This window comes from Leptodactylus fuscus, chromosome 9, assembly GCF_031893055.1.
Source record: "Leptodactylus fuscus isolate aLepFus1 chromosome 9, aLepFus1.hap2, whole genome shotgun sequence".
In the NCBI taxonomy this organism is placed as follows: Eukaryota; Metazoa; Chordata; class Amphibia; order Anura; family Leptodactylidae; genus Leptodactylus; species Leptodactylus fuscus.
The window spans coordinates 18,470,295-18,490,348 of record NC_134273.1 but is presented as its reverse complement, the minus strand read 5'-3'; the positions used below and the strand labels follow the sequence as shown (position 1 = coordinate 18,490,348).

Genomic DNA, 20,054 nt, shown 5'->3' with positions numbered 1-20,054 from the left:
CCAATTAATGGTGGAGGGAGCCTCTAACCAGCCCAGTTTGGACCAATTAATGGTGGAGGGAGCCTCTAACCACCCCAGTTTGGACCAATTCATGGTGGAGGGAGCCTCTAACCAGCCCAGTTTGGACCAATTAATGGTGGAGGGAGCCTCTAAACAGCCAAGTTTTGGGAAATTCATGGTGGAGGGAGCCTCTAACCAGCCCAGTTTGGACCAATTCATGGTGGAGGGAGCCTCTAAACAGCCCAGTTTGGGCAAATTCATGGTGGAGGGAGCCTCTAACCAGCCCAGTTTGGACCAATTAATGGTGGAGGGAGCCTCTAAACAGCCAAGTTTTGGGAAATTCATGGTGGAGGGAGCCTCTAACCAGCCCAGTTTGGACCAATTCATGGTGGAGGGAGCCTCTAAACAGCCAAGTTTTGGGAAATTCATGGTGGAGGGAGCCTCTAAAAAACCCAGTTTGGACCAATTCATGGTGGAGGGAGCCTCTAATTAGCCCAGTTTGGACCAATTAATTGTGGAGGGAGCCTCTAACCAGCCCAGTTTGGACCAATTAATGGTGGAGGGAGCCTCTAACCACCCCAGTTTGGGCAAATTCATGGTGGAGGGAGCCTCTAACCAGCCCAGTTTGGACCAATTAATGGTGGAGGGAGCCTCTAAACAGCCAAGTTTTGGGAAATTCATGGTGGAGGGAGCCTCTAACCAGCCCAGTTTGGACCAATTCATGGTGGAGGGAGCCTCTAAACAGCCCAGTTTGGGCAAATTCATGGTGGAGGGAGCCTCTAAACAGCCCAGTTTGGGCAAATTCATGGTGGAGGGAGCCTCTAACCAGCCCAGTTTGGACCAATTAATGGTGGAGGGAGCCTCTAAACAGCCAAGTTTTGGGAAATTCATGGTGGAGGGAGCCTCTAACCAGCCCAGTTTGGACCAATTAATGGTGGAGGGAGCCTCTAACCAGCCCAGTTTGGACCAATTAATGGTGGAGGGAGCCTCTAACCAGCCCAGTTTGGACCAATTAATGGTGGAGGGAGCCTCTAAACAGCCAAGTTTTGGGAAATTCATGGTGGAGGGAGCCTCTAACCAGCCCAGTTTGGACCAATTCATGGTGGAGGGAGCCTCTAAACAGCCCAGTTTGGGCAAATTCATGGTGGAGGGAGCCTCTAAAAAACCCAGTTTGGACCAATTCATGGTGGAGGGAGCCTCTAATTAGCCCAGTTTGGACCAATTAATTGTGGAGGGAGCCTCTAACCAGCCCAGTTTGGACCAATTAATGGTGGAGGGAGCCTCTAAAAAACCCAGTTTGGACCAATTCATGGTGGAGGGAGCCTCTAATTAGCCCAGTTTGGACCAATTAATTGTGGAGGGAGCCTCTAACCAGCCCAGTTTGGACCAATTAATGGTGGAGGGAGCCTCTAACCACCCCAGTTTGGACCAATTCATGGTGGAGGGAGCCTCTAACCACCCCAGTTTGGACCAATTCATGGTGGAGGGAGCCTCTAAACAGCCCAGTTTGGGCAAATTCATGGTGGAGGGAGCCTCTAAAAAACCCAGTTTGGACCAATTCATGGTGGAGGGAGCCTCTAATTAGCCCAGTTTGGACCAATTAATTGTGGAGGGAGCCTCTAACCAGCCCAGTTTGGACCAATTATTGGTGGAGGGAGCCTCTAAAAAACCCAGTTTGGACCAATTCATGGTGGAGGGAGCCTCTAATTAGCCCAGTTTGGACCAATTAATTGTGGAGGGAGCCTCTAACCAGCCCAGTTTGGACCAATTAATGGTGGAGGGAGCCTCTAACCACCCCAGTTTGGACCAATTCATGGTGGAGGGAGCCTCTAACCACCCCAGTTTGGACCAATTCATGGTGGAGGGAGCCTCTAAACAGCCCAGTTTGGGCAAATTCATGGTGGAGGGAGCCTCTAACCAGCAGAGTTGGGGGAAATCAGGGTGGAGGGAGCCTAGTATTAGCAGAATTGTGCAACGCTTATGGTGGATGAGTATGAGGATGCGGAGGAATTGGAGAGGTTGAGTACAGACATGGAGTTTCATGTTGGGGTGCTTTACACAGGTGGGCACAAAAATGACGGCTCTACCCAGTGGTGGTTCATTTTTATCAAAGTGAGCCGGTCGGCACTCTCAGCTGACAGACGGGTGCGCTTGTCAGTGATGATGCCACCGGCTGCACTGAACACCCTCTCAGATAGGACGCTGGCGGCAGGACAGGACAGCACCTCCAAGGCATATAGGGCAAGTTCAAGCCACAGGTCCAACTTCGACACCCAATACGTGTAGGGCGCAGAGGGGTCGGAGAGGACAGGGCTGTGGTCGGAAAGGTATTCCCGCAACATGCGCCTATACTTCTCACGCCTGGTGACACTAGGACCCTCCGTGGCGGCACTTTGGCGAGGGGGTGCCATCAAGGTGTCCCAGACCTTAGACAGTGTGCCCCTCGTTTGTGTGGACCGGTGAGAACTTGGTTGCCTACTGGAGGAACTGCCCTCCCTGCCGCCAACGTCACATGCTGGAAACATCTCCATCATATTCTGCACCAATTGCCTGTGGCAAGCATTGATGCGATTGGCCCTCCCCTCTACCGGAATAAAAGACGAGATGTTGTTTTTATACCGGGGGTCAAGGATAGCAAAGATCCAGTACTGGTTGTCCTCCATGATTTTGACAATACGCTTGTCGGTTGTAAAGCACCCCAACATGAACTCAGCCATGTCTGCCACAGTGTTAGTTGGCATGACTCCTCTGGCCCCACCGGAAAGTTCAATCTCCATTTCCTCCTCATCCTCCATGTCTACCCATCCGCGCTGCAACAATGGGACGATTCGAAGTTGCCCGGAAGCCTCCTGTATCACCATCACATCATCGGACAACTCTTCTTCCTCCTCCTCCTCCTCCTCCTCCTCCATTAAACGCAGTGAAGCGGACAGATGTGTGGACCTACTCTCCAGCTGTGACGGATCGGATGCTATCCCTAACTCCTCTGTGTGATCTGAGTTATCCCTGATGTCAATCAGGGATTCTCTCAGAACACACAAGAGCGGGATTGTAAGGCTCACCATCGCATCCTCAGAGCTCACCCTCCTTGTGGACTCCTCAAAGACCCGTAGGATGTCACAAAGGTCTCTCATCCATGGCCACTCATGGATGTGAAACTGAGGCAGCTGACTTTGTGGCACCCTAGGGTTTTGTAGCTGGTATTCCATCAAAGGTCTCTGCTGCTCAACCACTCTATTCAACATCTGAAACGTTGAGTTCCAGCGTGTGGGGACGTCGCACAAAAGCCGGTGTTGTGGCACATGCAGGCGTTGCTGGAGAGATTTTAAGCTAGCAGCGGCTACTGTCGACTTGCGAAAGTGGGCGCACATGCGCCGCACTTTCACCAGTAGCTCTGGAACATTGGGGTAGCTCTTTAGGAAACGTTGCACCACTAGGTTGAAGACGTGGGCCAGGCATGGAACATGTTGGAGTCCGGCAAGCTCCAGAGCTGCTACCAGGTTCCGGCCGTTATCACAAACGACCATGCCTGGGCCCAGGTGCAGCGGCTCAAACCATATTGCCGTCTCATCGAGGAGGGCATCCCTCACCTCGGAGGCAGTGTGCTGTCTGTCCCCCAAGCTGATCAGCTTCAGCACAGCCTGCTGACGTCTACCAACGCCAGTGCTGCAACGTTTCCAACTCGTAGCTGGGGTCAATCTAACAGCGGAGGAGGAGGCGGTGGCGGAGGAGGAGGCGGTGGCGGAGGAGGAGGCGGTAGAGGAGGAGGAGGAGGGGGGTGTTCTTCTCGTGTCCCTGCCAGGAATGTTAGGCGGGGAGACGAGGTACACCGGGCCAGTTTGGGAAGCAGTCCCAGCCTCAACTACATTCACCCAGTGTGCCGTCAGTGAAATGTAGCGTCCCTGTCCGCATGCACTTGTCCACGCGTCGGTGGTCAAGTGGACCTTTGTGCAAAGCGCGGAACTAAGGGCCCGCCTGATGTTGAGTGACACGTGCTGGTGCAAGGCGGGGACGGCACACCGGGAGAAGTAGTGACGGCTAGGGACGGCATAGCGAGGTGCCGCAGTTGCCATCAGGTCCAGGAAGGCGGGAGTTTCAACAAGCCGGAACGCCAACATCTCCTGGGCCAGCAGTTTAGCGATGTTGGCGTTCAAGGCTTGCGCGTGTGGGTGGTTAGCAGTGTATTTCTGCCGCCGCTCCAATGTCTGAGAGATGGTGGGTTGTTGTAAAGAAACGCCTGATGGTGCCTTTGATGGTGCAGGAGAAGGAGATAAGACAGGACCAGGGGAGGATGAGGTAGAAGTCAACAAAGTGGCGGAGGCAGATGAAGTGGTGTCCTGGCTCGTCCTCTGGAGTGCATCGCCAGCACAGTCAGCAGTGGCAGTGGCAGAGGCAGAGGCAGTGGCAGTGGCGTGAACGGCAGGCGGCCTTTGTCCTGCCGTTGCTGCCTGCCACTGATTCCAGTGCTTGGATTCCAAATGACGGCGCATTGAAGTGGTGGACAGGTTGCTCTTCTCAGAGCCCCTAATCAATTTCGAGAGGCAAATTGTGCAGACAACACTATATCTGTCCTCGGCGCATTCCTTGAAAAAACTCCACACCTTCGAGAAACGTGCCCTCGAGGTGGGAGTTTTTCGGGGCTGGGTACGAACTGGAACATCTTGGGAGATTCCGGGTGTGGCCTGGCTTCGCCTAAGCTGCTGACCTCTGCCTCTGCCTCTAGCTACCCTTTTTGGTGCTGCACCTGCCTCAACATCCACACTACTTTCCCCGCTTGACATCCCCCCTGTCCAGGTCGGGTCAGTGTCCTCATCATCCACCACTTCCTCTTCCAACTCCTGTCTCATCTCCTCCTCCCGCACAATGCGCCGGTCAACTGGATGCCCTGACGGCAACTGCGTCACATCATCGTCGATGAGGGTGGGTTGCTGGTCATCCACCACCAAATCGAACGGAGATGGAGGAGACTCTAGTGTTTGAGCATCTGGATACAGATGCTCCTCTGTTAGGTTCGTGGAATCGTGACGTGGAGAGGCAGGTTGAGGGACAATGAAAGGAGCGGAGAACAGCTCTGGGGAGCAGGGACAGTTTGGGTTATTGTTCTGTAAAGCTTCGGAATTTTGGGAGGAAGGAAGACAAGACTGTTGGGTAATAGGAGGAGAGGAGGCAGAGTCTGACTGGCTGCTGGACAATGTGCTGTAAGCGTTCTCTGACAGCCATTGCAAGACCTGTTCCTGGTTCTCGGGCCTACTAAGGTTTGTACCCTGCAGTTTAGTTAATGTGGCAAGCAACCCTGGCACTGTGGAGTGGCGCAATGCTTGCTGCCCCACAGGAGTAGGCACGGGACGCCCTGTGGCTTCACTGCTACCTTGCTCCCCAGAACCATTCCCCCGACCTCGCCCACGGCCTCGTCCACGTCCCTTTCCGGGAGCCTTGCGCATTTTGAATTCCTAGTTAGAAATTGGCACTGTATACCAGTAGTAAAAATTGTGGGTGCACGTAACCCCAATATATTCTTTGAATTCCCAGTCAGAAACTGGCACTATATGGCAGTAGCAAGAAATGAGGGTATTTGTATTCCCAATATACTCTTTGAATTCCCAGTCAGACAATGGCACTGTATACCAGTAGTAAAAATTGTGGGTGCACGTAACCCCAATATATTCTTTGAATTCCCAGTCAGACACTGGCACTATATGGCAGTAGCAAGAAATGAGGGTATTTGTATTCCCAATATATTCTTTGAATTCCCAGTCAGACAATGGCACTGTATACCAGTAGTAAAAATTGTGGGTGCACGTAACCCCAATATATTCTTTGAATTACCAGTCAGAAACTGGCACTATATGGCAGTAGCAAGAAATGAGGGTATTTATAACCCCAATATATTCTTTGAATTCCCAGTCAGACAATGGCACTGTATACCAGTAGTAAAAATTGTGGGTGCACGTAACCCCAATATATTCTTTGAATTCCCAGTCAGAAACTGGCACTATATGGCAGTAGCAAGAAATGAGGGTATTTATAACCCCAATATATTCTTTGAATTCCCAGTCAGACAATGGCACTGTATACCAGTAGTAAAAATTGTGGGTGCACGTAACCCCAATATATTCTTTGAATTCCCAGTCAGAAACTGGCACTATATGGCAGTAGCAAGAAATGAGGGTATTTGTATTCCCAATATACTCTTTGAATTCCCAGTCAGACAATGGCACTGTATACCAGTAGTAAAAATTGTGGGTGCACGTAACCCCAATATATTCTTTGAATTCCCAGTCAGAAACTGGCACTATATGGCAGTAGCAAGAAATGAGGGTATTTGTATTCCCAATATACTCTTTGAATTCCCAGTCAGACAATGGCACTGTATACCAGTAGTAAAAATTGTGGGTGCACGTAACCCCAATATATTCTTTGAATTCCCAGTCAGACACTGGCACTATATGGCAGTAGCAAGAAATGAGGGTATTTGTATTCCCAATATACTCTTTGAATTCCCAGTCAGACAATGGCACTGTATACCAGTAGTAAAAATTGTGGGTGCACGTAACCCCAATATATTCTTTGAATTACCAGTCAGAAACTGGCACTATATGGCAGTAGCAAGAAATGAGGGTATTTATAACCCCAATATATTCTTTGAATTCCCAGTCAGACAATGGCACTGTATACCAGTAGTAAAAATTGTGGGTGCACGTAACCCCAATATATTCTTTGAATTCCCAGTCAGAAACTGGCACTATATGGCAGTAGCAAGAAATGAGGGTATTTGTATTCCCAATATACTCTTTGAATTCCCAGTCAGACAATGGCACTGTATACCAGTAGTAAAAATTGTGGGTGTATATAGCCCCAATTCTATTGCTAGGGGACTTGCAGGGTATTTCTGGGGTGAAGGTGGGGGGGCACACCGTTGGAACGGGTATCGGGGTATATATCGGGTATACGGGAATACACTGACAGTGTATTCCATTCAGGATCCTGGGAAAGCTGGGTTGCGGCGATTGAGCCCGTCAGTGCCACGTTACACTGACAAGCTTCTCCCTGGAATTTAGCTCTTACAAGAGCTGTTGGTTGTCTTCTCCTTCCTATCCTAGCCTGTCCCTGCCTACCCAGAATCTAAGCCCTAGCTAGCTGGACGGAAACCTCCGTCCTCGGTGAATTGCAAGCTCAGAATGACGCGAAGCTGGGCGTCGCTGTTCTTTTAAATTAGAGGTCACATGTTTTCGGCAGCCAATGGGTTTTGCCTACTTTTTTCAACGTCACCGGTGTCGTAGTTCCTGTCCCACCTACCCTGCGCTGTTATTGGAGCAAAAAAGGCGCCAGGGAAGGTGGGAGGGGAATCGAGTAATGGCGCACTTTACCACGCGGTGTTCGATTCGATTCGAACATGCCGAACAGCCTAATATCCGATCGAACATGAGTTCGATAGAACACTGTTCGCTCATCTCTACTCATTATGTTTTTTTCATTTGCTTGTAAAATAAAAAAAAAAAAAGTGAGGAGACGGAGGAAAATGAAGTCCTATGTTGTAGCTATGAGCTAATGGAGGAAAGTCAGGTAACACGGTGTTGGTGTCACCTTGTGGTGCCACAGGATTGCCTGGCGTCTTTGCATTTTGTCATAACTGGCACAAACATTTTTCATCCTAATTGGCCTGTTAAAGGAATAATCCGTTCAGTAAAATGCTGGCACTGAGTTTGCAATGTTTAGTCATTGATGTAATGGATCCTGCATTCCTGCTTACACATCACACTGAACTTTTTTATGTGCATTTTTGACCCTACCAATTAGAAAAAAATAAAGAAAATAAAATGTGTGGCTGTCTAGTAAGTGTGCGCTCACGATCGGGGAAGGGGGTTGTCACAAAATCATGTTGCAGGTAGGTAGATTAGGATTTATTATTAGAGATGAGTGAACAGTAAAATGTTCGAGGTTCGATATTCGTTTTGAGTAGCCCCTCAATATTAGACTACTCGAATCGAATATTGAACCCTATTATAGTCTATGGGGGAAAGTGCTTGTCTCAGGGGTAGGCAACGTTTGAACAAATTATACTTACCAAGTCCACGAGTGAGGGTCGGGCTGGATCCTCCGAGAAGTCTTCTCCTTGCAGTGTCTCCACGGCATCTTCCGGCTCTGAATTCACTCTGCCAGGCATCGGGCCTGGGCAGAGCTGACTGCGCATGCCCACACTACAAGCGGACATGCGCAGTCGCCTCCGCCCAGACCCGATGCCTGGCAGAGTGAATTCACAGCCAGAAGACGCCGCGGGGAAGCTGCACGGAGAAGACTTCTAAAGGTAGGAGAAGAACCAGCGTTGATTGGCCGACTGTATAGCATTCAGCCAATCAATGCTGGTTCTGCATCGAACTTTTACATTCGAACAGCGAGTGGTAGTCGATCGAGTACGAGTATTTCGAATACCGTAGTATTCGATCGAATACCTACTCGATTGAGTACTACTCGCTCATCTCTACTTATTATCTATATAATTCCTCCTCCTTGACTCTACACCCCAGACATGGACTACAAAAAAGTACATGAAAATGATATGGTATTGAGTAACCTCAATGCATATGTGCTCCAAGCCAACATGTTCTGTAATCGACTTCTGTTTGACCCTGGGGGCCCATTTTTGTGTTCTAAATTGGTCCTGATGGAGGTTACTTTGGTAATCTAATGGGTCTATCTGAGCCTGTCGTTGTTACCGGTACATGACCGACTTAAACTTGTATTGTATTCAATATTTCTACAGGGTATGCACACCCCTTATGGGTAACTACTAGAGATGAGCGAGTAGTATGAGTAGGTATTCGATCGACTACTACAGTATTCCAAATACTCGTACTCGATCGAATACCACACGGTAAACTTAAAGGGTATTCGACCGAGTACGAGTATTTCGAATACCTACTTGATCAAATACTACTCACTCATCTCTAGTTGGACTTGATGGACTAATGTCTTTATCCAACCTCATCAGCTATGTAACTACTATGGCCGAAACTCTATGGTGACTTACCTTCAAAATTCATTGGCAATTGACGACTATTGGTGCAGGTGGTTTCCGCCATGTGTGTGTCAGCTCTAATAGCGGCACGTTCTCCACTATAATTTTCCAATACGTAGTCTCTAAGCTTTGGTCTTACAAAATGTTGTTGCCATGAAAAGGATTATTCACTTCCTGGAGCTTTATTTCTATGGACTATCTTAGATGTTGGCTAGAGCTATATATAGGTATGCGGGTGGTATTTAATAACCGATCAACGCCATTTTGTGCACCAAGTTTTTGGTTCTGCATCTCATTCGCCTCGTTTTACGAAAGTGAGCAAGACTTCAGTGGCAAATTTAGTAGAACTCATACCCGAAAACTGGTATACCAGTCCCCGACCAATGTAGACTGAAATTCTGGTGCAACGCATTGGAAGACCGGGTCTGAGACTCTTCATTCAGGTGCATCTTGCTCCATTCTTAATAAATTCCCCCTACTATATTTAGAGCAGCTCCGTGGTTGACTTGTAGATTATGGAAGCCCGTATTTTCTTTCTATTCATATAGTAAATTTTCTGTGTCGTGCTCACCGAATATATTTCTGCATTTAATCTGGCAGGATCCAGCGTAAACCTTTATCCGTCCTTAAAAGTTTTATTGATTAAGATATAAAAGTTATTCCCAGAGAACCTGTTGGCTGGCAGATTTCTGGTCATAAAAGAGTGTCTGTCAGTTTACAGGTAAATTGATTTTTACACGGTGCCCTTTGCACTGATGAACAGATTAACCCCCAGTGTGACAAACGGTTAGGATTTTTTTTTTTTTTTTTTACCATTTGCAGGCATAAATCTTTTTGGATTTCCACCTTAGACATAAATCACCACATGGAAAATTCCTAGAAAAGTAGATAAAAATAAAAGCAAAAAAACCCCAAAATAAGCCAATTATTTTTTTTGACAGATTAACAAAATTTTATTATTTTTGGAACCAATTTTTAATTTTTTTTTTTTTTCATTTATTTATTTTTTTTATAGTGAGTAACGTTGACCTATCTATTTTACAATATGTCCAGGGTGCGGCATAAAAAAAAAAAATCTAAATCTCATCTAAATAATCTAAATGACTGGACAGCGATGGCTTCTCCGTGTATAGCAATGGAGAGAGGGAGAGAATATTATGAATCGTGTGTGTTTAGCAGCGAGATTCAGTGATGTGCTCCCTTAGGTATAATCCAACCTGAAACTGTGCAGATGAGCCAAGGAAAACAGGAGAAGACCGTCCAGGGAATTATCGAGCAGGCAAAGTTGTGATGGGAACTCGCCTAAAATATAGACAGTAGATCTTGTTTGTCACACTTGCGATGTGTTTGTGAATCTGTGTCTCCTGCTACATTTAGAAGCTCGTTCTGCTTTTCTTCTTGCAATTAATATATTAAGATAGGATTGTATGGCCGCCTGCTTTCACAGAACCATATTACATACCCTTATTGGGGATTATTAGGTACCCCAACCTTCATTAACCCGTGCAGAGAGTTCCTTGCTCATGACTACCTTCTTGCTTCGATGGGCAATATGAAATTCTAAATTTCTCCCGTAGGGTAAATGAAAATTCACTTTATACATATACTTTCAAAGGGTTATCCGGTTAGCCTTTGTTACCTATTTGCTATTTGGATTCTTTGTGTTGAACGTTGGTCTTCTGAGCAGGTCCCGGCACCTAGTCACTTGACCAGAATGAATACCCAACTCCCTCCTCTCTATGTTCAGTGGTATTACATATATATGGGGGTCTGACTTTACTATTACAGTGATGGATCTGCCGACTCACGTAAAACCAATGAAGGGTCCAATGACGTGACTTGGTACAACACCCAAAAAGCCTGGTCTGCAAGTATGAAACGGGGGGAAAAAAATGTGAATACTGATTAATGGTTTTGTGAAATTTGCCAATACTACTGCAACAAAAATGTAGGGTTCACTCTTTGTGGGCGACTGATGTTGAATCCAACGTTCAGAGACATTAATGTTCAGTGATCGAGAAAAATGAATCTTGCGAATTGCTACAAAATTGGCAGTTTTTGCCTCGTGACTTTGGCCTTCATGAATGACACCATATGATTGAAACTCTGTTCTTTGTCGCTTAATCTATTTTTTCATTTTGTTTTTCAGGTTTCAGTCGAGCAGCACTGCCTTTTGGCCTCGTAAGACGGGAACTTGCCTGTGAGGGATATCCTATCGATCTTCGATGTCCGGGAAGTGATGTCATTATGATTGAAAGTGCCAACTATGGTCGTACAGATGACAAGATCTGTGATGCCGACCCGTTTCAGATGGAGAACGTAGACTGCCATCTTCCAGATGCCTACAAAATCATGTCACAAAGGTAGAATTATGATGAATTGGCTTCTTAGCATGTTCAAGTGGTCAATGGCTTCATCTAGTGACCTCCAGACTTCAATGTTTTTAGAGTCCTCTCCTGTTGCCTCATAAATAGGACAAACTTAAGTGGATGAAGTTGTGTCTATTGGTCCACCTTTAATAAGGCTCTTTAGCTGTTTGCCAGTTTGTCTTACTATCGACAGTTTCATATTTTTTTTATTCTTTTTATCATTCTACGTAGTGTTGGATTTTTTTTGTTGTTGTTTTTATTTGTAAAAAAAAATTGTTTCATCTGTATCTCACCTTTGAGAATATGAAATATTAATTCATGCCGTGACCTACAAGGTATTGGAGTCCATGGAATATGGAATGACTTAACATATACGGGGTCAGAAGTGGCTCAGCAACTGGGACATGTTTTGCCCAACAAGAGTATCTTTGTCCTTGGCTTTTGAATAGGTCGCCTTGATCTTTCAGATCAATCGGACTCCTGTCAGGTCTAGAACAGGTTTTCCACCAATTGTTGGGACAGCTGTTCTTTGTGGGAAAAAAAATAGTATTTACTCATTGCAGCTTCTCCACTAAATAGGCAAATAACGGATTTCTCGTTCTATAAAGATAGTGTGAATTTATTTTTTTTTCCTTTACGCCTGTTCTGGATTTGAAGTGATTTGTCCTAATGTTGTTGCCTCAATGATCTCTTGGTATTTCCTTCTATACCCCAGCACCAATTACTGTTCATCTGATCTCGGTGCACTTCTCCCATCGTTTTTGCCTCCAGTCTGCACATCAGAGCTCCTTTGGGAAATTGCCTTCTCCAGTTACCTGTCATGTCAACTTCAGTCTTCTTAGACTAGGGGATTATGAATGTTGTAACTCTCTGCTTGATCTAATGGTTCAGTGCTATGGGAGACAGCGGGGTTGCACGTCCTATATTTTCCCTGCCTTGTTCTCGTGGGCCACTTTCCGGCTCAGAATTCTCCTTAGAAATGACTCTGGTTTTGATTGCTTTGTCAAAATAACGGAATAAAATAGATACTTGTCAAGAACGCAGGTTTAAAAGGGGATTTTTTTTTTCATCATGGTGCTTCAAATAAACCCTATAAAATTTAGAATAAAAAAAAAAATAAAAAAAAATATACAAAAAGGAACACAAATCATCCTTGGCATTTCCTTGGCAGGTTAAATCTGCTTGTTACTGTTCTCAGAGAAGCATCTGTCCCCTATGGTCAGAGGAGACATCCGAACGTAACACTGACACTGAAGGTTGAGGCCCAAAATGCCATTCATTGCTTCTCCACTCCTTTTACAAGACTGATTGGAATTCCCCATCTAATATTAGCTGGAGTCTGAAAATAGGTAGTCCTCATAAAATTAAAATACCAAATCTAATTAAAATGAGGCAGATTGAGGTTTCTAGACTACGAACGAGACGCCATTAAAGGGGAACTCTTAGAACTCTCTATAAAAATTTCTCCTTGGCAAATTTTTTTTAAAAATTGAGTCACTCAATTCAACGAATTTAAAAAATAGTTGTTCAATAATTTTATTTTTTTATTTTTTTTTTATTTTTTTATTTTTTTTTTATTTTTTTATTTTTTTTTGAGTCTGACTCTGACTACACAAACTCACGGAACTCAATGGAATATTGTTGCCATCACAATTATCGTTCTAAAAAAAAATATCGGATCCCAGATGTAGACTGACGTCTACCGAGTAATGTCCAAAAGGTCTATTGAAATGCCATTGCAACTAATGTATAAACCCTAAATAGATACAACTTTACTGTACCGTATATGCATTTAAAAAAAATTCCAACATGATATAAAACAACAATTCTCAGGACTTTTTCTTCTCTGCGGGAAAGATCCCTCATTTTTGCCAAAAAATAAATAACCCAGCAAATCTGTGACTTGATTTTATGGTTTTATACCGTTTTTATTAAAAGTCTGAAATATAGTGTTTGTTCCCCTCTTTACTGCGCTGTTTGTTACCAGATCGGCTTCGGAATGGTTCTATCTATCACCCACTCTGTTAAACTGCAGGGAAACCTAATGAAAGATGGAGAGGTGTGAATGGAAGCCTGTTATGTTATGGGTTCAGTTTGCACATGGAATTGAACACACATGCTGTTATGTCAGGATGGACACGTATATCACTTGTGATGTAGCCTGGAAATAATTCATTCTGCTGTCTGAATTTTTTCTCGGACTATTTTTCCCTTTTTTATATTGTAAGAGTTTTTTTTTTTTTTTTTTTTTTTTTTTTTTTTTTAACTTTTTCAAGAACCCTGTTCTAGTTTTCTTAATCATATCTGGTTCTGTTTGGATGGCTCCATAAGAAGACACACGTTGGAGGAAATTTATTATCCAACTACGCCAGTTTTCTGGCACTTTATTAAGACTGATGAATAATTTATTTTTTTTTGGTGCAGATTTTGTTGGGTGGCTTTAGCCAAAGCCAGACTTGGGTTTATCACAAATAAGTATATGTGCTTCCTTTATATTTCCCACTCCTTTTGGAATCTACCTCAACCTTTGGCTTAAAAAAGCAACAAAATTTGCAACAAAAATTGGGACAAGTCTTATCAAGGTCGTTGTTTCCCATGCCAATGTTGGTAAATTCTGTCCCACCAAAGTTTGATCCCATCTTATCATGATTTAAGTGCATCCTCTAGGATCTGTACAATGGTGTAAATTATGCTAAATCTGACTTCATACCCCTTTTGTGTAAAGGGGTGCGCAAATTCTGATTTGTGCAAAAAAGTTGAGACTTTATAGTTGGTACACTGGTTTTCTGATGCACAAGCCATAGTGAGTTGACACCTAGAATTCTTACCTTCTCGGTGATCTCTTCTCTACGAAAGGAGGACTAGATACCCATGTTCTTGAGATCGATGAGTCCCACAAGTCACCCCCTCCATTTGCCACATATTTACTGCATGCACGATCAATGCCGGCGTTGGTAAAGCCCATTGTAATGGACTTCATTAAATAAGACGCGGACCTTTAAAAAAAAAAAATGGCATAGTAGTAATGACTTAATTACTAATGCACACATTATGCTACAGCCTCTGAATTCCGATTCGGGGACCCCATTTTTTTTTTTTTTTTTTTTTATTCAAGCTTTATTTACTGAAGGGTATATAAGCCACATTAGTCTGTGTGCACTGACCTTTGAATTACATGAAATTGGCCGGCCGGTTTTTAATCAATTATATTGCAGTGTACGCAAGCAAAAATTCATAGAATCCACCTTAATTGGCATGGAGGCATTACTATAAAGAATGCTGACCAATTAGCAAAATTAAACAATTAATATATTACCAAAGTAAAATTTAGAATTTATAGATTGCAAAAAAAAACAAATGCAGCATCTGCCCCTCGGCCCTGCTCAATAACTATGTTTTTTGTGGGTTAAATACCTGGAGGAACAGCAAAGGATTATGGGATACAAACAGTCATTACTTTAACCCAGGTTGTCAATATTGGCCCCAGGCGCTATCACTGCTATCGACATGTAAGTAGTTGAATATTCAATCTTTTTTTTTTTTTTTTTTTTTTTTTTATTTCTGGATGATTAATTACCATTCGTATTGATTGAGTCCGTAGACGAAACGGGAGCCCTGTTAATTAGAAACATTTTAGTAATGCGTGGATTGACTAGTTAGTCCTATCGCCACATAATGATCTTTGACGGAGAGGACATCCCCACCATTGTTTAATATGTGGAACGTTGAACAGATTCTTCATTAACGGATAATTAGTTTTTACATCTATTGTCCCTTTGGTTGAAGTATTTCATTAAATGGTATAGTGTAACTTGTTCACTTCTTATTGCTCGTACAGCGCTCACATGTTCTGCAGTTCTGTACAAAGATTAGAATCATTGACATCACCCATTGTTCCCACGGGGACTCCCAATCGAATTTTCTCATCTCGTACTAGGACCAATTTCGTAGTAAGTGGAATAACCCTTTGAGAATGTTTTTGGAACGTGGAAGGAAATTGGAGAATAAGGGTATGTTCACACAGAGTTTTTGGCAGCAGACTTTGACGTGGAATCCTCCTCAAAATCTGCTGCCAAAAACGACTCCCATTGACTTCAGTGGGAGCCACTTGCTGCTTTTTTCCGCTAGCTAGTAGTGAAACAAAGAAGCGCCATGCCCTATCTTGTCACAGATTCCACGGCTGACTCAGCCGTGGCGTCCGTGGTGCGAGTCTCCTGATTAGGCCCATTCATTTCGGCGGAATGCCACGATGGGATGCCGGTGCACTGTATTGGCATTGTGCGATATGTTCATGCGCGGAATCCTTTTTCCACTGTGTGAACATACTCTAATGGCTCGTTTAACCAAGCACCGAGGGGGCGGATTATGGCACGTAATCCACATCATAATCCGCCCCCTCACAATGGTGGTCTAAGTAGACCGCGAAGCGGGCTGCCCTTTCTTCCTGGCGGAGTTGGCCCATTCATTTGAGCCTGCTCCGAAAGGGGAAGCCGCGACAGTCATGGCAGGCGGGTTTTGACTCGAGAGTAACGCGGCTCCCCGCGTTACTCTCGGTGCCAAAATCCGCCCCACTGCCGCCCGTGTGAACTTAGCCTAAGTTGGAAACCCAGGCAATTGGTATTCCACAAAAACATCTATAGGGCGTTTCTCTATCCACAAAAAGACTTGTATAGTCCCATAAACTTGAATGGGTGAGTCTATGCCGCAAATACGGCCATGAATAGACCTGCTCCGTATTTCACGTATTGTTTCCCTGACCTGTATGTGTGTATGGGTCCGGAGAAATGGTCGTTTGTATATTATTCCAACTGCTGTTTTTGTATATGGGGCCTTAGCATTTGTTTTTGACTTATACCATTTCTTGCTCCTAGGAAATTTTCTTGAAATCCCATACAACCCCATCCCCCAATTTTATCTATTGTAGCCTTCCAAGTTGATTTATTATCTTTGCTTCCACCCTTGTTCAATAAGTCATACTATTCGATAAGCCATGATCTATCTGGTCTCATTACTTTGTATATATGGATCTTTACATATGTAACGTTCTTAAGTATCAGAATAGGGACCGTTTTCATCACCATCGGAGTAGAGGTCTGGGTTGCATAATCCATGTTGCGAGATTTAACTTCTACCAAGGTGATTTAGAATGGTTATACCTGCGTTCATGTAGTCATTTATCGTCTCCTTTACCGCCAAGGCCTTTATTAAGCTGTGCTGATTTCTTCAAGATGAAATGTAACCAAGATTATTTTTATTCAAATATAATTTAAATATTCATCAAAGAAGAGTTAAGCTCGAAACTGACAGAGACCATTAACATCAAAAAATATAATTAATTGCATTGGGTATCGCATAGCAAAGTTAGCCAAATAGCTGAGAGGTCTAGTAGCGCCAAAGATTGAAAGGCAATAGTTTGATTTTACTCTGTAGCTGAAGAATTAATAGTGATGTGGTTTCCTATGTGGGGCAATTAAAACTGGTTGTTAAGGTTCATGGCTTCTATAGAAAATTCATTGAATATAACTTTGTAAACCAGACTAGCATATAAAGTCGGCGGAGTAAAGGACTCGGATCAAGGACTTTTGCCGAAGCTGTAACATAACGTTACGTCGTTCCAGGGGACAAAGCAGCACTTGAATATTTCAATGGGTTTCTAGCTCTTCGGGAAAGACGATTAAAAAAAAAAAAAAAATTACTAGAATAACCCTTAAGTATAAAATTGTGACTCAGAAAACCAAAGCAAACACAGGTGGTTTGTGGTCTGTCCAGTGGAAAAAAATACACGGCTCCATAACCATAAATGTGTTTCGCGTGTCTGCGCTATGTACTGCTTCCCTAGTAATCCGCTTGCATAAAATCCCCTCAGACCGTTCTGTTTTTATGATGATTGAGAGGGAAGGCTTTTAATTTTTACATAAAATTCTGATGAAGTGACTATTTTATTTATAAACTCGCACCTATTTTCCTTGCAAATTATCCGTCCAAGCCACAGACAGCGAGGAGTAAATCGTAGAGAACGGTCATAGCGGACGGCTCGGTGTCACTCACCATCTTTGCCGCTTTTCATGGGATGCCAATTTAATGGATGTTTCCATCAGCATCGCCCGTGTTCTACACATGCAAACATGTCTGACCCGAACGTCAGGGGCTCAAGAGACGAAACTTGTTAAGAAATGTGGAATACCCAATTAGATGGGCCGAATGCAAAGAGTTTTTAATGAGATCAATTGTCAGTCAGTAAGTGGAATTTGCCTCCCGTATTGTTCTATCAGATTCATATATATGCAGCACGCTGCTTAGCGCGGGGCTTAGACCAAGGCCTCATCGCTAATTGTCAGCGCTGTGACATATTTAGCCAATCAAACGCCAGAATTGACATACATTTACATCTATTGAGAATCAGTGTGTACCGGTAAATCGAAACGCTACACCGCCCTCAAGACTTCAGTGTAGCTTTTAATTCATGAGAAGAGAGGGTCAATTTGACCATTCCGATGTGCGATAACCGGTAAATGGAATATTTTTCTGGGTGGTCTTCTTATTAACCTGTTATGTTCACATATGTAACAAAATTTCCCACTCTTATGATGGCACTGGATGGACGCCAATGACTGAGGTCTTTTCAGGTTCGGTCAAACTAGCCTTCAAGTGTGGTAGAAATCTGTAGAAGTGTTGACACGGCGTTGGGGTACATTGACACTTCATATGCAGTGTCCATCAGAGGCATATGATGGTAGAATTTATATAGGGCGGCCTCCAACATAAGCAGTAGTATTGGCATTCTATGGCGCCCATTACCCATAGGCTCCCATGTCTATAATGCAGGATATGTGTTTTTTATAGGACAAGTAGACTAAGCTATTCTTGGGAAAGGCAAAATGGAATATCGTTTTTTGATCTCTGATAAATTGGGGGCCGGGGAATGTTTGACACTTGTATAGACAAGCGAGCTTTGAAGGGTTATTCCCATCTCTACTTTTCACGGCTGTCTCCAATTCTCTGATGTGGTCCGGACATATGGAAATAGCTGAACCCATAACTCGTTTTTACTTCTATGGAAGTTTTGGAAACCATGTAGAGCAGCCTTGTTCAGCTGCTTTGTAACGTCTGATCCAGTGGATGGGAGAACATGCCCCGTATTTCCATCTACTGGTTGGTCGAGATGAGAAATCCCATTAAATGTTGCTCCTCGGGACTTACATCACATAAAAATTGGCATTATCTTTCTGTAATATAAATGTAAGAGAAAAGATATTGGGTAAAATTAGTGGCATACATAGATCTAGGAAGAGCCCATAGGTTTAAAGAAGTAGATCTTCCATTGCCCATCGTTTCGGCAATGGTGCAAGGTTGCGTGAAATGTCCTTCAGAATTAGTCGAGTGTAGTAGTCACGAGTGTGGGAAACCTCAGTCGAATTGTACAGGGCTGCCCATTAACCACATTTCTGGATAGAATACCTTAGGATAACTGATAGGTTTTTTTTTTTTTCTACTGTTATTTTTTATTTTTTTTAGGGGGCTTACTACGGAAAGATTCCCCCCCCCCCCCTTTTTATTTGATCTGTTTGTGCAGTGAGAAGAGTGCACTTGCCTGGTTTTCTTAGATGGTGCACTGCTTATTACAGGCATTACGTTATTGACATGTCAGTCACGCGTTTTGATGGTAGGACTCTAGTTCGTAGCTTACAGACACTTGCAGACACTTTCATCGTCGCATTATTCGGTCTGGGCGTCTTTGAAAGTTTAACCGCTGCATTTTCTGCTCCAATTTTCAAGGCTAATACCATTTATTTCTACAAAGCTCTAGCAGTACTGACACGAGACCTCACTGCTCGCTATGCCTTAATCTGACAGCCATTTTGAATAACTTCTCCATAAAATGGATGACTGGCCCTGGCGTGCTGTGTTTTGCATTTCATTTCCTCAGTTATGTGGTTTGCAGGGTTTTCGTTCTCTTGGCGAAGGATTGAAGGTGTTTTCTACAGAAATGTAGACTCCAAGGTGAACTTACAAATGCCTTGTTTTATGTGGAGGTCTTCCACTTGTATAATAATTTTTTTCTGATGGTGAAGGTTTTGTCAATCCAACTTTAGCCGAGTCTTTGCATTGTTTTAAGTCATGCGGCAATCTGATCTGGATAATCTGGTCCATACATTGGCTGGATTTTCTGGTCTGGTCTTGGTCAGGACATGGGACTTCTTCCATCATAATGATTAGAGATGAGCGGACAGTAAAATGTTCGAGATTCTATATTTGTTTCGAGTAGCCCCTCAATATTCGACTACTCGAAACGAATATCGAACCCTATTATACTCTATGGGGGGGGGGAAATGCTCGTTTCAGGGGTAGGCAACATTCAATCAAATTACACTTACCAAGTCCACGAGTGAGGGTCGGGCTGGATCCTCCGTGCAGTCTTCTCCTTGCAGCGTTCCCACAGCGTCTTCCGGCTCTGAATTCACTCTGCCAGGCATCAGGCCTGGGCAGAGCCGACTGCGCATGTCCACACTACAAGCGGACATGCGCAGTCGGCTCTGCCCAGGCCCAATGCCTGGCAGAGTGAATTCAGATTCAGAAGACGCCGCGGGGAAGCTGCATGGAGAAGACTTCTAAAGCAGGAGAAGAACCAGCGTTGATTGGCCGACTGTATAGCATTCGGCCAATCAACG

The 20,054-nt window shown here is 44.2% G+C and overlaps 1 protein-coding gene across 23 annotated transcripts in view; it reads left to right on the top strand.

Moving 5' to 3' along the window:
* The window catches only part of ADGRL2 (adhesion G protein-coupled receptor L2), a 145,342-nt gene that overhangs the window by 47,532 nt on the left and 77,756 nt on the right, over nt 1-20,054 (top strand). For all 23 annotated transcript variants that reach the window (XM_075287034.1, XM_075287013.1, XM_075287014.1 and 20 more), the window contains exon 2: nt 11,166-11,379. In XM_075287034.1, the coding sequence (XP_075143135.1) occupies nt 11,166-11,379 (214 nt within the window). The remainder of the gene's footprint in view (nt 1-11,165; nt 11,380-20,054) is intronic.